Source organism: Bactrocera neohumeralis, chromosome 2 (assembly GCF_024586455.1).
Source record: "Bactrocera neohumeralis isolate Rockhampton chromosome 2, APGP_CSIRO_Bneo_wtdbg2-racon-allhic-juicebox.fasta_v2, whole genome shotgun sequence".
Classification (NCBI taxonomy): Eukaryota; Metazoa; Arthropoda; class Insecta; order Diptera; family Tephritidae; genus Bactrocera; species Bactrocera neohumeralis.
Window position 1 is genome coordinate 39495364 of NC_065919.1, and position 16924 is coordinate 39512287.

Sequence of the window (16924 nt, forward strand, 5' to 3'; positions counted from 1 at the left end):
CCGACCAAAAAAAAAACTGATAAAAAACGGGCAGCACAATTGGGCGAGAAGTAAAAAAGTTTCCATTTAAAAGCTCTCCGCAATTGGTAAAGGAGCTCGGATTACCAATCTGCTCAAGAACGGTCGGTCGTCACCTGAATGACGCTGATTTACGCTGTTACCGACCAGCGAAGAAACCGCTGAATAACAGACGTAACCGACTAAAACGACTGCAGTTCGTTAAAAATTATATAGAATGGCTGCGAAGCAGGTGAAAAATTGTTCTTTTCAGTGATGAGTCCAAATATAATTTGATAGGAAATGATTACATGTGTACGAACGTAACACACATCCAACGATAAAAACGTCTTAAAAATTCGTAATGTCCTAAAACAATCAAACATAGTGGCTATGTAATGGTCTGGGGATACTTTTCTGCTTCTGGTTTGGTGCCGCTTTATTGTATTAATAGTACCATGGTTCGGTACGACTCCACAGACATTAGAAATCAATAATATTACCACATGCTGAATGGGAAATGCCACTTAAGTGGATCTTCCAACAGGACACCGACCCGAAGCACACGACAAAGGTCTTCAAATCATGGTTCCAAACGAATAAAGTGCATGTAATGGAGTAGCTCCCACATTCCTCAGACCTCAAAATAAGAAATTGTAAAAAAGAGCGATCGCAATAATGCAAATGCTGGCAAATGGTGTTCAGTTTTTCCACAGCGACCTGGAGGCATGGAGAAATATAGTCTAAACTATAGAGGATAACTTTAAAGCTGAAAGTGTTTTCATTAATTTATAGAAAAATTTCGTATAATAATTTAAAGTAATTGGCAAAGTTGTATAGAATTATCCATAGAACATTTTACACATGCTTGATTTTGAGGAAAAAAAATCGACCGCTCCAATACACATACATACATATTTGTATATGTATAGAAGATATATTGTTAAACTTAAAAGCTCTTCTTAAAACTTACCAGATTATAGCTTATTAGTCTTGCGTGATTAATATTTAAATTGTAGATAGCCCTCATTAGGGCTGGGATTTAGAATAGCATCCCCCGATTTCAGGGATAAAGTGGGTATCAATGGAAAGTTGATGTTCTCCAGATATCGAAAATATATATACATATATATGTATAGTTGCCGCTGACTTATAGTTTTTAAGGTATTTGCATTAAAAAATTCACTACTTTTTACTTAATAATTTGTATATTGTGAATAGGTTTTTCACTTATGTTATGCACTTTTCATTTATTAACACTTCACTCTAACGTTTCTGTATATTATTTTGTTTATATTTTTTAGCAATAAAGCTTTAATTGAATAACTTTATTTCTGTTAAATTCTGTGCATTTGCACAATAACAAAAGGGTTGCATACTAGCAAATAAATTTTATTGCCATATGTGCTTATTTTTCAACGAAAGAAAATAAGGAATAACTTTATACTCCAAAAATACCTGAAAAAATTTTAATATAAAAATATTTTGTAATTAAATAAAAACAAAACAAATTCAAAGTTTATACGTATGCTTTGTTGCTTGTAAAAGCTTGACAAATGGATCTTCACGTTTTTTTGGATAGTTTTACCCCAGTGTGCGTGTGTGTCCCGTCTGTGGCGACAAAGGGATTTTCGGGATCACTGTGATTGACCTTTCAGTGCTCATGGCCAGGCAATTATATGGTATTTCTCGGGACACACTTCCAACCATAAGTCCTCGCTCCCATCTTCTATCATACCCAGTACCCAGTGTCCTTCAACTCTTCTACCTGAAATATGAGAAAATAAGTGAGTACGTAAAATTTTATGTATGTATATATATATATGTAGTGTTATTACCTTTGTTATACTTCCGTTTTCCAAATGTGCTTTCGTCTATCTGGACAATTTTTCTATTGGTCTATTTGGAACAAGACAACGCCTTCCCGACAATAACTATATCAATCACAAATGGTAGCTGTTGATAAAATTGCTTTAAAACTACACTTCCGTTTGGTACCAATGCGAAGCGTAAGCGAACATAAGGTAAAATATTTGTGGCAATGGTATTTTCGCATTCTCGAACCAGGTACCTTTGGCCCTTGACATAGCAGCCAGCGAACGGCAATTACCTTTACGGCATCTAAACGAGCCCGCCGTATTGTTCCATGCTAGAGTTGGGATCATGAACGTTTTAAGTGTACGACACAATTTTCTGCTTAAAATTAAGCCCTTCCGCAAATGCAATGCACTTCTCCCTTGTGCTAAACGTTTCCACAACTCTAGTGATGTTCCACATATTCTTAAGTTCTGCAATGGTGAGAACATTCGTTGTTTTTCTACGTACACCGCGGCTGGTGGAAGGGTTCATCGAAATCTACAGAGAATATTTAATTAAAAATTTAGAAATATTTGATAACATACCTGATCGATTTGCACACATTTTATTATTTTTTTATTTTTAATAAAAAAAAAACAAATTAATTGAAATGAAAAAAATTTAAAATCACTGACCGAACACTTGCTTATTTGCTTCGCCAAATTTAAAAGTAAAAGCGAAACAAAAAAAGAAACAGTACTTAGTTTGAAAATTAACAGTACAATTGTTGCTAGAATTATTCCCGTTAAAGAAAATGAAGTGTTAAAAAGGGAGTTATGCCCTTAACGGTATAAAAAATTGCAATAGATTTTTGTGTTTTCCATTTATGTATTTGGTGTATAAAGTTTTTCCTTATTTTTTTTTCGTTGACAAATAGGTATTTAAGGCAATACCATTTATTTTCTAGTATGCAACCCTTTTGTTATTATGCAAATGTACAGAATTTAACTAAAATAAAATTATTCAAATAAAATTTTATATATTTATATATATATAATAAATATAAAAAAATATAAATATATAAAAAAAAATTAATATACAGAAAGGTTATAGTGAAGTGTTAATAAGTGACAGTGAAAAACTCATTCACAATATACAAATTATTAAGTTAAAAGTAGTGAATTTTTTAATGCAAATATCTTAAAACTATAAGTCAGCGGCAACTATATATATATATATACATATATATATATTCGTGATCTGGAGAACCACCTTTCCATTGATACCCATTTATCCCCGAAATCGGGGGATGCTATTCTAAAATTTATCATATAGCAAACATCTAACTTAAGTAGACACCAAAATTGGCCTTAATCTTTTTCACATCTTTTTAAACCAATACAATTGTCTCTTTACTGAAATAACAAATCTTCCATACAACCAAACTTCTTTAAACTTTACCTTAAAAATGCATTATTTTAATAAAGATATCGGCTGAAGAATTTGATGAGATTTTATCTGATTACACTTATTCATATGGAAATTACCTTTTACATTACACATCATCCAATCATTAAGAAATATTAGTTTTTTATACTTCTAAAAGTTCTAACACAAAATTAAAGGAGACTTAGACCGAATTTGTAAGTGGACTTTCTAAAACATTTTTAAATTGCTAAAGCTTGTGCGATTAGTTTTTGTTGTGCTCACTTTTTTGTGTATGTTCCGCTTATGCTCTGCAGCAAAAGAATCCACTGTTTATTTTCGCACCGATTTCATTTGTTTTGTTTAAAGCACTTGCTCCTGTTTCGACACGTTAGCGTTTACACTTCTTCATTTATTTATTTATTTAGCTTTATGCTGTCAACATTGGCTTATGGACACACACACATACACACAAACAAACGTACATGTGGGGGGGTGTGAGTAGGGGCTGTTGACAAGCGCTGCACTTGTTATGCTTAATAGTATTATTACTTGTTTTCGTTTTGTTTTACATTTTTAATTTTGTTTCACTTTGCGCTGATAACGCGTGCAATGTGTTTTTCGCCTTTTGTTGTTGCCCTGCTCTTTTTGTTTTGCTCATTTACTCTCGCAGTCAGCCAGCCAGTGCGACGAACACTCACTCAATTCACCAGAGCAGTAGTCCGTCTGTCTGTGTGCGGTTTGTCTGTCGGTCTATCTGTCAGCCAACAAGCTACTATTAAGTCTGGTAATCGGTCATCCACTTACACAGTGCGTAAGTCTGTCGTTTATACACAAAGCATTCTCATTAGCTTTTTGCTCACTTTTCATATGTTGTGTGCAGCGAGAAAAAAATATACATCGCTGCAGCACAGATTCTGCAAAAAAGTTTTCAACCCAAATTATTTACAAATTATTTTATTCACAAATTAGACAGTAATGCACTAATCATTAGCACTCATTCTGCACTTTTATTATATTTAAGCAAACACTTCTCTATTGGGTTTTAGTTAACTTCTATATTTTGATTATGCAAAGATTTTCTCTGTAAAATGTTCACCGGCGGCCATTCCACATCCGCTGCTCAATTTCCGGTGCACAACATTTTCAGGCGACGGCAACTTTTACACTGAACTTGCTCGCTCACGGCCATTACGTTCTGCTTGTGTTTGTGTTGTTTCAGCCTTACCTTCTTTTTCAGCGACTTTTTTATACTTTTTGTGCTCAATAGGCGCTCGTGAGCTCCACCGTGAGTTAGAATTATGCGTGCGCCCTAATACATATTAATATGTACGCTTTAAGGCGCTCAAACACTTGTATTGCCTTGCTCTCTTACAATGCTGTGGGCTCGTAGAGCTATGCATACCAGGGGTGCGCGTTTGTGGCATTGCCATTGCATCGCTTGGGGAATCTATGGGATTACTGGCTTTGACAACAGTAATATGCAAGAGCGTTATTAGCTACTACGGCAATTTAACGGATTCGAGCTTATTCGTGAAAGGAAAAGAGGATTTAGGAAAGAGTTTTTTGATCCAAATCAAAGATATTATAACGTAAGCAAAAAATAAAGATATAGGTAGCTATTTATTTGGTATAATACTGGATCAGTTTTTATTTTAACAAATTATTATACTTCAAATATTCGAAAAATAAATTATAAATGCTAATTGCGAAAGCTCTGGCAACCTGGTTACTATCAACAACTCAATTAACACCCCTTTACTTACTGTTCAGACTCGTACTCAGAGAGATACATGTGCCGGCATACACATGCACATTCTCACAACTGTATTCCAAACATTGATGAATGTTCTTCGTGAAATCAGCTGATTTTACGGCAGTGGCGCATTTTAATTAAAATTATGTGTCGTAAAAATAGATTTAGAATGCCACAAAGTTAACATAATTTTATTCCGAAAACAAAGATTTTAATTAAAATTCTAAAAGTATACTTATGGGTATCTGTAAGGGATAATCCGCTATATAGCTTCCAAAAAACTTAACTTTAATAATACATACTGGGAGTAAGGAAAAGTGAATTAAATCTCTTTCTTTTTAACTTTATTAATAGACCAGGGTGGAGGTTTGAAAAGCAAAAAAAAAAAAAAACATACATATTACTGTCAAACTTATTGAAAGAGAATTTTAAAACAACAAAACTGAAAGAAATGTAATTTACGTACGATCTGTGGACGGAAGAGGAAGCGGGTACGGTCAAACTTACTGAAAAAGAAATGTTAAACAATAAAAATAAAAAAAAAATATAATTTACGTTTATTTTCGATCCGTGGACGGGAGAGGGAGGGGAGAGACACGCTTGAACTTTTAAAGGCTTAAAACGGTTTATCTCCATTTCAGGCAAAAGTACGGTTTCTATAGAAAAAAGGTAATATGGAACTTTCCAGTATTCATCGACATAAAACTTTGTGCGAATAGTGCGAAATAGTGCCTCTTAAGTCTGCCACCTTTTGGCTAAAAATTGTCCAAATCGGGCAAAAATTATTCAATCCCCCAGATACCGAATATGTGGATAAAAGGGCCAATTGCGAACTTTTTATAGAAATGTTGGTCAATCTATTAAAAAGGTTTTCGAAGTACCGATGGATTTTGTACCGTACATATGGCAAACATGTGAGTTATTTCAATATAATTGAGAGAGTGTATTTTCCAAATAACGGTTTATCGGTTTTTAATCTGGACCCCATACATCTAATAACCCTTATACAACTCAAGGTATTTGCCTAGTTTTGATCATTGCTAGTTGTAATAGTATAAAATTTTCGGTTACACTCGAACTTAGGCCTTCCTTACTCCCTTAATATAAAGTTTTACCAACACCTGAAGGTAGTTAGCCGGCTTTGATCTTTGCAAATTGATATATGGAGTTTACGAAAAGCTTACAACATAGACTTTATTAGCGAAGTGGAGTTTAATTTTCTTGAAATCATTAAGTAGCTCTCAATCTTATCGTTTGAGGGTCGTACGAAATATAAACCTTAATTTACCAAATTGGTAACAGATGTATGTACATATGTATGTACGAACTCTTGAAGTTTTTGAAATGATTTTTTGAAACTTTCAAAAATTAATAATATTTGGAACATAAATTTGGTGCAATCATTATAAAATTTAAAAAATATGTGGTTAAAAAAATTAAATTTGAAATTCTCGGTTTCATGATTTTTACTAATATTTAATTCTACTTAAACTGCTCATATTTAACAAACTCTACTAGTTACTGTTAGACTTCAGAAATCCCACGAACATCCCACTTTTTTTACACACATACATATGTACATATGTATGTACATATTGCTTTCTAAAAAATACCAAATGATGTTAGTATTATGTAAACATTCTCTCTGACTCTTAAGTACTTGCTGTCCTATGTCCAATCGCTTCCAATAACAAAAAATTACTTGGATATCTTTTGATAACAACTACAACTGTAACAATTCCAACAAGAAATGAGTAACAACAATTGTTTGCAAACGAAGTCGCTCCAATTAAGAGCAAGCGTGAACTGCTCTCATGAGAGATGACAAACACATTCCTACGTGCGTAGATAAGTTACGTACACACATATGTATGTATATGAGAACGCACATCCAATTGTTTGTTTGTTTGCTTGTGCGGCGATTTGTTTACGAGCTCCATTATTACTAGTTAAATATGGGGGAAGGTCATCAGCATGTGCGCCCAAAACACGTTTACTGCTCACTATTTGCCAATGTATGTACACATAAGTGGGAGTGTAGGAGCGAGCTTTTCTTAGTCTGTATTTCACCCATCCACTGACGTTCACAATGAACCTAAGTCAAACCCGTTTTTATTTTCAGAATAAAAAGCTCAACAGAGTATGCGACAAAAGCTAGTGGTTGATGCTAATGATAAAAGTTCTTTAAAATTCAAAGGGTGTGTGAAATTTTCTGCTCGTCATTATAGCCTTTTCGCACAGCCAAATTAATTCAGTACTTTTTGATTACTAGTGAGAAACCAGTATTTGCCTTTCGGACAGCCGGGTACTCGATCAACGAACAGCTGTTATATTGTTTTGTGTTCTTTATTTTGTATTTTTTCTAATGCTTAAAATTCATCAGCTGATTGCTATCTTATCAAAGCACACAACCAAATTCACAGCATGGACAACAACCGCCAGAGTTAAAACACGGCCAAATTTACAGTATGAACAATAACTCGAAGACCTGCACTCCAGTTTCAACTCGATTTCAATTCGATTACGAGCTAATGTAATAAAATAAGATTTTTAATTTGTATCGTAAATAGTTCTAGATTAGCGAGTCAATCGAACAAAGGTAGGTTAAATTATCAATTAACTCCTTTGCGAAAAGGCGATTAGACCAGTAAAGTTTGTATCTTCTATTGAAGCCATTTCAAAAGCTTTACCTAAATTCATAAGTAATCTAGCGGCTAAGAAAACATATGGAGATATCGGTATAGAACATTTATAGTAGACATTTTTTAGTTCAATTATATAGTATATCTCGTATTTATGGTACTCATTTTCAAATACGTGCATATCACAAATTTGTTGAGGTGACTAGTATCAATACAGGCCAAACCTAATTCGTTGTGCATGGTACTCGGTCTGCTCTATTTCAGTCAAATACACCAAGTTCTGTAGCACCGACAAGTTTAGCTTTTTAGCTGAACGGAGCTGCCGCTTTTGCATGTGACTTCTTACCGCGGGAGGTTCCCCCTCATATAATCCCTACCGTCTGACTGCAGATTGGGCGTCGGTCGATACCATTGTCGTCATCACCACTGCTCAGCATTTTCCTAGATCAATCCAGTGTGCTAGCATTCTTCTCAGGTTTTAGCTAACCATTTTCGCCCTCGTAGTACTCCAAGATCTTCGCAACCACGGGAAATTCTGATTTCCTTTTCTTACCTGTAATCTGGCAATAATTGATAGATATTCGATTTTCTTTATTTTTACTGTCTAAGTATACATTGCAGGCAATTTTACAGCCATACTAATCCGCTATCGGCAGCTTATTTTATACTGGAACGGATGAAGTCAAAGACACCTAAATATGAAAAGAGGTGGCAAGTTCAAACAATTTCAGAAAAAAAACGGGCTTAAGTGAAAACTTTATAAATCGCTAAATTCACTATTTTACTACATCTAAATCATTGAAAGTAAGTAAGTAATTGTAAGTTTCTTTCTCACATAGAAACATCTGACCTACTGAATTTGTTATAATATCTAATACTAGTTCAAAAAGGCAATAGACAATGTTTAAATTTCACAATTCAATACTTTAATGTATTTATAACTCTTAAAAAATTTGGCATTAATAAATAGAGTAGAATAATATTTGAATAACCTGCTTTTAATATATTCATAATACTGCTTTAATAATAACTGCAAACTTATTTTCTAACATACAAAGTGGTGAGTAAGTAGTTTTTTTGTTACTCTGTCTGTGTCGTTTTTATGCCGTTTTCTCATCTCCGGTTTCTTCGTGTGATCTTGTTTGCTCCTCGCCATCCTCGCAAACGGTTAAGTCTTCGAGCTTTAGGAGTGGTCGAGGAGTTACGGGTAAAAATGTATTACACACCGTACTTATAGTCTCGCAAGCATTTGGATTATGCACAACAATGAAAACACAATTTTGTATCACATCACCAGGAGTATTGTCCACGTAGTGGAAGACAATGTGAAATTCTTCAGTGCCTCCGGATGATATGCGCTTACCACGAACCCTGCAAAGATAATAAATATCACACAAGTAACTTCAAGAGTTCAATTGAGGCAAAAATGATGTATTCAGTGAAGGCTAAGGGCCTCTACAATATAACCTCGTCATATTTGTTTGCACTTTTGTTGTTTCTTCCAGGCTTAAGAGGCTTAAAATGAAATCGGCTTCAGAATGCGGAAATGTGTTCATAATTACGAAATGGAAACTTTCAATTCCAGAAAAAGTGTTAAAAAGTATACTATACTTTAACTAAAACGCGTTCTACATAATGTATGTTTTTTGTTGCTTTTATAATTTTTTGCGAGAGATTTGCACGACCATTAATCAAATGTAATATCTCTTGATTTATATTAAAGGCCATTAACGTAGACTTAATTATAGTACTATATTTTACTTCGTGTCAGCTAAAGTTATATTAAAAACACCCTGAAATGTGATGTAAACTCGGTCGAAGAACTTCATAGGAAAGTGAAAGTTTCAAATGGAATTTAATTGTGTGTTGTATGAAAAGTAGGCGTGACTATAGTCTAATTTCACCAATTTTTACACCATAACATAAGGGTGTAAAGGGAGATGTCACGCAAGAAATTTTGTTTAAATTGATCGGGCGGTAAACGATTTGACCTAAAAGTAGGCGGTGCCACACCCATAGTCCAATTTTGACGTCGGCCCCTTTATTTCGGAAGCCTCTAGCACATTTTGTTATAAACTTATCAGGTTTCAGTAGTTTTTTAAAGTACCGTTATATGGGAAGTCAGCGCGGTTATAATCTGATTTCATCAATTTTCACACTGACTTTAGGAGTTCTTATAATATTTGAGCAGGGTAAATTAGCTGGTTTTAGCTTTAGTGGAGATACATATGTATATTAAACTTATTAGAGGGCGGGACCACGCCCACTGTTTTTTAGTTGTTTGCATACAGGTGCCCCTGCCCTGCGATCCCATGTGCCAAATTACAGTTCTTTATCTTAATTTGGTGCTTAATTATAGTACTTTGTACGTTTCCGGTTAATGGGGTTTTATGGGCGTGGCAGTGGTCCGATTACGCCCATTTACGAGTCTTTAGTTTTTTTTTTCCAAGAAACGCGCATACCATGTTCATCAAGAGATCTCAATTCTGCTCTAGTTACAACTTGCACGGACGGACAGACAGACAGTCCCTTGAATTTCAACTCGTTCGTCATCCTGATCATTTATATATAATATATATAACCCTATATCTATCTCGATTGGTTTCGGGTGATACTACATGCAACCATTAGGTGAACAGAACTTCTATTGCAACATGTTGCAAGAGTATAACAAGAGGCAATGAACTCATCAATTAAATTAAATGTCACAAATGGAGCTCATTTGGTGTTCTGACTTTTAACAGTTAGATTGCATTAAAATTAATATATCTCGTAAATCTTTAAACTTTTACCTAAAAGCAAGCTTTTCATCTCTCATTTTAATAAATTCGCCGCAAATATAGTAAAATGAATAAGGGTCAATTTTACAACTTCTTGAAAACATTTCGTACTGGTTGTTACAGGAAAAAATTTATGAAAACCACAAACAAAAAAATGCATAGCAGATTCAAGCCCATCGGAAAGGAAACATAAAATTACAAACATTATAAGAGGTTGGGAAAAGAAAGGAGATAGGCGTGGTTGATTTTTCTGTGAGTTAAAAACGCTTTATCGCGATTTCCGTCCACTTCTCATAGTTTAACGGTACTGTTAAAAACTACTAAAAGTGCGATAAATGAAAAACTAAATAACGGGTGATCCAAGTAGAGATACTTTTTTGATAGCTGTTTTTTGACGGATCACGCATGCGTCGGTTCAAGCTGTCACGTTATTTTTCGGCGGTTACATCCGAAATGGTACTGGAATGAAGCTGATTGACTTTACTTCATATGATTGGTGATGTTATGTGAGGTACCATAACTTCCATGCACATATATAATATATGTTATGATATATATGTATATGTATATATATATATATCAAATTGAAAGGTGAATTTTTTCCATTTCATCTCCTTCAAAGAAATCCCCTCCCGCTACAATACACTTATGCCAATGAATTTTCCACTCATCATAGCACTTAGAAAAATCGATTCCAATGTTAATCCAATTATTTTTTTGCATTAAATTATTTTCAACTCTGATTACATGTAAATATAATTTGATTGCTGTACACTTTGGTCGCTGTCGCTTCGTTACTTTCAACACCTCATTCATAAACTCGTAAAACATACTCACTTATGCAAAGGAAAATCGAAATAGGAGGATTTACATATTTCAATGCATATACATATATACTATATCTTTATATATATAAATATTACGTGTCACGTTGACTCCTAAACTATTTACCCAATTTTAATAAAATTGAGCACAGTGTGTCCAGTTCGAAACAACTTAGAAGATAGGATAGCAAAAACCATTCATAAATAAAAATATAGTGAAAGCTCTATTACATGGACGCTCTATTAAGCGGACAATTCTATTAACTGGACAGAAAGGCTTGTAACCAGACATTGAGAAAGTAGCCATAAATGAAACTTATTTGTATGAACATATTCAAAATTAAACCTCAAGTACAATCCCTTGGATTCCTATACCGACAAATACGGTCGCCTTTAATCGTAAATAAAGTTTTTAATGTATTGAATAGTTTATTATATGAATAATAGTATAAACTGTATAACACAGCAACGCGTGGCCAGATCCACTAGTATTATATGTATATATAGTATATTTTATATCGTATATGCAAAATCAAGTGTCATAATTTTCACAAGTTTATTGGGAAGGAAAAAATTATATGAAATGAAATCTACTCATATTAAATCAAATTTTGTATATTGGTTATACCTCAAAGCAGACGCTTAAGGTTTTGTCTGTAGGTTTAATATGATGAAGTGAATCGTAGTCAATAGAAAAATTTATTTCGAATTTAGCTTTTGGGCGACGTTATACTTTTGGTATCGAATCATGTGCATTTGTTACAATGTTGGTTTCTACTTACGCCAATGGCTCACCGGTGATTTTCATGCCAACCTCTTCATATTTGCTCAACACATAATCCAGAATTTCTTTGGCATCCTCCTCTTCCAACTTAAAGTTACATAAAACAATTAGTTCATTATAGTTTCTATTCAATTAAACCACAAAACAAAACTCACATTCGTTAGACAAGTCGGTGGTTCCGTCGCCAAACACAGACCACGCTACGAAAACAAACAATGATTGCATTTTCTTTAAACATGAATTCACAAACTAAAAAAATTAGATCAAGTTCATTATACTCACAACATTTATGACATAAAAATTTAATAACAGAAATTGTACACACACGAAATGCAAACAAATTTTGCACATTTTATTTCAGTACTGATGAATTTGTATTTGAGAGTTCTTTCTGCTTCAGGCCAATAATTCCAACTAATGTTACACCCACTCGAAATTCAGCAAATGTTTTTTATTCAACGGTGATGTGAGAAGAACCAGTTGAGTTATTGTTGACGTGATTGTTTCGAACACTTTTTTGCTGTTGTAATGCTAATTTATAGTATGTATTCTAATTTTATTACACGCTACGGTCCACATTGTAGGCAATAAGTGAAAAACCTGTTGAAATTATATGCGATTTTAATGGAGATCTTTTAAATGATCTAATATATAAGCGAATATGTATATTTACATTTTTAATTAAATGTTTATAGCAGATATTCCGATTCGAATCTAATTAACAAATAAGTAAAGTAGTGAAAAGTACAATGCAACGCTGATATTAATATTTCTATAATTAATTAAACCGAAAGAGAACTTAAGTAAAGAAAATTGTAGAACTTTATTTTATGATATGTGAAAGTAATGCAACAGAATGGATAACATTGGACATTAGTTTGACTTTTGACATGACTTGGATCACAGCAACCGTTCGCTTCCCGCAAGTACCTCAAAAAATGAAAGTCTGTAGCAATTTTCCATTAGGATACTGAATGAAAATTGTTTGCGATTGTAAAAGATAAACAAGATTTTTTAATAACGTGTAGGTACGTCTTTGGAATTGCAATTTTAAAACTGTTGTATACCTATAAATAGATAATAGAGCGCCCCAATTTTCCATAGCACAAATTTTGAGAGTATGTTTTACTATCAACCATTTTTATTGCAGTTTCTCTACTCAGTATATTGCTAAAAATTTGTTTTTGCAATACTGTAGTATTTCTTTACATTTGTTTGTCACATTTTGACACAAACAAAACTTACTTAAGACTAATCAGTAAATTTAAAAGAATCTTATTTAATATACCATTATAATAACAAGAAACGCCATATAGAAAGAAATCATTGGCTTCACATGTCTAGGATGTTTTTGATAGTCTATTGACAGACATTTTCACTACTTTGTATGCTCGCAAAATTTCTTGTGCTCATTCCTCCGTTCCACCAACTGCTCAGCTCAATAAGAAATCAAATTCTTTCTAACGATGTACTCTCGGTTCAAATAGAATATTTTGGAGCAATTCCTTCATCGGCGTAGTATTTTCGAATGCTTCTGGTTCTCATCCTCAGGGATGATGCTTTGTTTCATACTCTCTTCATCATTAACATCGTGTGATAACGCCAGGCTAGCCACCTGACATGCAACCGAGATAAGATTTAATCCACAAATTAGCAATAAATTTAAAACTGGCATTTCTTAGTTTCGAATAAGACTGAAACAGTTTGTTTAACTCTCCAGACATTTTATACCAACATACCGTCATTTTCGTAGCTGAAAGCTGTTTAAACAATACATACATATTTGCCTTCCAGCCAAATATTCCACTTTTAGCGTCCTTTTGAATAATTTTGGTGCTGAGTTCACTGTTTGACTGAGTTAAATGTTTGTCCAAGTGTACAGCGCTCACACACCGTTAGCAGTTAGAAGTATTAACTCAGCTTTGGAAAGAGTGAGTTTAGCTTAAACGTAATACAAGTGTTGTGGTCTCGAAGCCAATTGTAGCGTACTCAAACGTTAATTATGATTTGCGAAAAAGTTAAATCATAACTTTTCTCGCACGCAAAAAACATCACAATTCTTTTGCACAAGGGCGGAGTTATGAGGGATTAAAAATAACTGTTTTAACTTTTTATTCCAGTAAATCTAATTTATTTTAGATAGTTATTTATTCGGATAAAATTTTGAAATGAACTTAATTATCTTCGATTTAATTATTTACAGTAATGTATATGGCATACATGGAAAATAAAATCGATGGTATAAACTAGAAATGTCTATATACCTTAGGGTGCTTCAAAAAAAAATTTTTAATTTTTTTCAACTCTTACCCTCTTAATTGTTAGTGATTGACAAAACGAAAATCCTCCCTCAAGCCAGGCGCTGTAGCTTAACTCTTAGGAGTCGCTTTTTTTATACCCTGAACAGGGTATATTAAGTTTGTCACGAAGTTTGTAACACCCAGAAGGAAGCGTCGGAGACCCTATAAAGTATATATATAAATGATCAGTACGTTGAGCAGAGTCGATTTAGCCATGTCCGTCTGTCTGTCCGTCCGTCTGTCTGTATATATATGAACTAGTTCCTCAGTTTTTAAGTTATTATTTTGTAATTTTGTAAACGTAATTTTCTCTTCAAGAAGCTGCTCATTTGTCGGAACTGCCGATATCGGATCACTATAACATATAGCTGCCTTACAAACTAAACGATCGGAATCAAGTTATTGTATGGAAAACTTTGACATTTCACAATGTATCTTCACGAAATTTGGTATAGATTATTTTCTAAGACAACAATGTAATCTCCGAAGAAATTGTTCAGATGGGTTAACTATAGCATATAACTGCCATACAAACTGAACGATCGGAATCTAGTGCTGGTATGGAAAACTTTTGCATTTGACGTGGTATCTTCACGAAATTTGGTATGGATTACTGCTTAAGGTAACAATATAATCTCCAAAAAAATTGTTCAGAACGAATTACTATAGCATATAGCTTCCATACAAACTGAACATGTAGTTACTAAGAGAAATGCACCTGTGAAGGGTATTTAGCTTCGGTGCAACCGAAGTTAACGTTTTTTCTTGTTTTAGGATCAATTAATTTAACATAGGAATTCTGTGTTTTTCATTCAAACTAAAATTTCACCAATTAATTTTCGTTTCTCAAAAATAACCATCACTTACCCAGAAAGTTGGCTTTTCAATACCTATTATGTAAAATATCTACCACCACGCTGTGAAAACAACAACAGAACATACGGTAACATTTTCCGCAAACCCCCTCGTACTTTTGACCAGTTCCACTATGTGCTTGATTTTATAATATCCGTTATGAGTTTTGACACGGTACTGGATATATGTATACATAAGTTTAATTGCCCCTACAAAATTTTTCTACGTCGATTTTATTCCAAATGTTCCAATAATGCTGCATACTTGAGATATATGTATACCGTGCACGTAGACGGCATGACATTGCCACTTGACCATTGTGCTCTTCGACGCTTTGGATTCGGTTAATCTTCATTCTAATGACAGCCTCTAACCGAAACTATTTAGATGACTGGTATTTTTCATTGACTAAAGATAAAACGAGAATTTCACCGAGCATATGTTCCAACCCAATCCTGGTGTTATTTTCACATTTTTTGTACAAGAAAATACACGGGTTATATCAGAACCGAACTGAATTAAAGCCGAAGAATTAGACATTGCTTAATTTCTAACTTTTTGATTAGACACTCGAGGTAAACGAAATCTCTCATAATGAGTTGAATTCGAGAGCATTCAATCTTTCTTCATAGATTAGATTTGATTGATTTAACACCAATCGAGATATATAAATAATTGGGATTAAATTTCAGATGTCTGTCTGTCCGTCCGTCCACTGAAAATATTCCGACGGATTTTATCCTTGGAAATTGCGATGGTATAAAATGTTCGGATATGCGTGAACTTAACCTAGCCTTCCTTGTTTAGATTTAGATTATAATAAATAGTTATGAATCATAATATCCGCAATTTCATATTTTAAATACAGTGCGTTCAAAAAATTTAGTATTAGTCTTACAAAGTGTAAGTAACCTTTATTGGGAAAAATTTTGTAATTATACAAAATATATTGTTTTGTTATATCTGACGTTAACACAATTCTTACTCCAACCTAAGTATGTTGGAGTAGACGAATAAATCTTTTGTTGACTTTAGTGTTTTCTTGAAACACAAGCGCTATGTTTTCATAATATTTGGTTTTTCATTCAAGCCTAGACATTCTCTAATGGATTGGCGTCTAGTGACTGTTATGGCTAATCTATTGTAACAATATGGTTCTCGCATTTCCATAGAGTGCAGAGTCTGCTCCTATGTTTCGGATTATTGTCTTCTTGCAGTATCCAATCATACAGTAGTTATTTTTGTCATGAAACATTTCAGCTGCCTTCAGTAAATCCGTTTTTAAATATATGTATCTCTATCATTCTAAGAGCCTGCAGGTGTTGTGTGAAGCATCTCAAAACACGAAATCAATGAGCAGAGAAGATTTGATAACAGTACTGCTGCGTTTGATACCAGATCTGTGAAGTCTGTTCCGTATTGTATTTAGGGATATGTCTAATCAATTTTTAAGCATTTTTTTTAGTTTCTCTAAGGCTGACCAGTGGTTTCTTCTCAAAGAAGTCGATAGCTTTATCAGCGTTTTAGCTTTAAGCTGTCACGTGATTCCTCCTTCTTCCTAGCTTGTCATATACTTTTGCAGTTTCTTCATAAAGGTCAAGCCACCTCTTTACAAATGTAAAATTCATATTTAAATGCTTTGGAATGTTTTTTTAGAAGTTTTTTAGAAAACACGAACCAATTTTTAACTATGCGCAATTTATGAACATTATAACTCTCTGGAAAAAATCCCCAATCGCAAATGAAGGACTTGAAGAATTTATT

At 33.6% G+C, this 16924-nt stretch overlaps 2 protein-coding genes across 2 annotated transcripts in view; both read right to left on the reverse strand.

Moving 5' to 3' along the window:
- LOC126756268 (cGMP-specific 3',5'-cyclic phosphodiesterase) overlaps positions 1 to 4369 on the reverse strand; it is a 101600-nt gene extending 97231 nt beyond the window's left edge. The window contains exon 1 of the mRNA XM_050469214.1: positions 3342 to 4369. The gene's annotated coding sequence lies outside the window, so the exon portion shown is untranslated. The remainder of the gene's footprint in view (positions 1 to 3341) is intronic.
- A 4151-nt stretch (positions 4370 to 8520) lies between these two features.
- LOC126756545 (uncharacterized) lies at positions 8521 to 12481 on the reverse strand. Its single transcript, XM_050469686.1, has 4 exons — positions 12288 to 12481; positions 12161 to 12205; positions 12004 to 12092; positions 8521 to 8988 (listed from the first exon to the last, which is right to left on the reverse strand). The coding sequence occupies exons 1-4, from the start codon at positions 12354 to 12356 to the stop codon at positions 8718 to 8720; spliced, it is 474 nt and encodes a 157-aa protein (XP_050325643.1). The 5' UTR covers positions 12357 to 12481; the 3' UTR covers positions 8521 to 8717.
- Positions 12482 to 16924: the final 4443 nt, after the last annotated feature.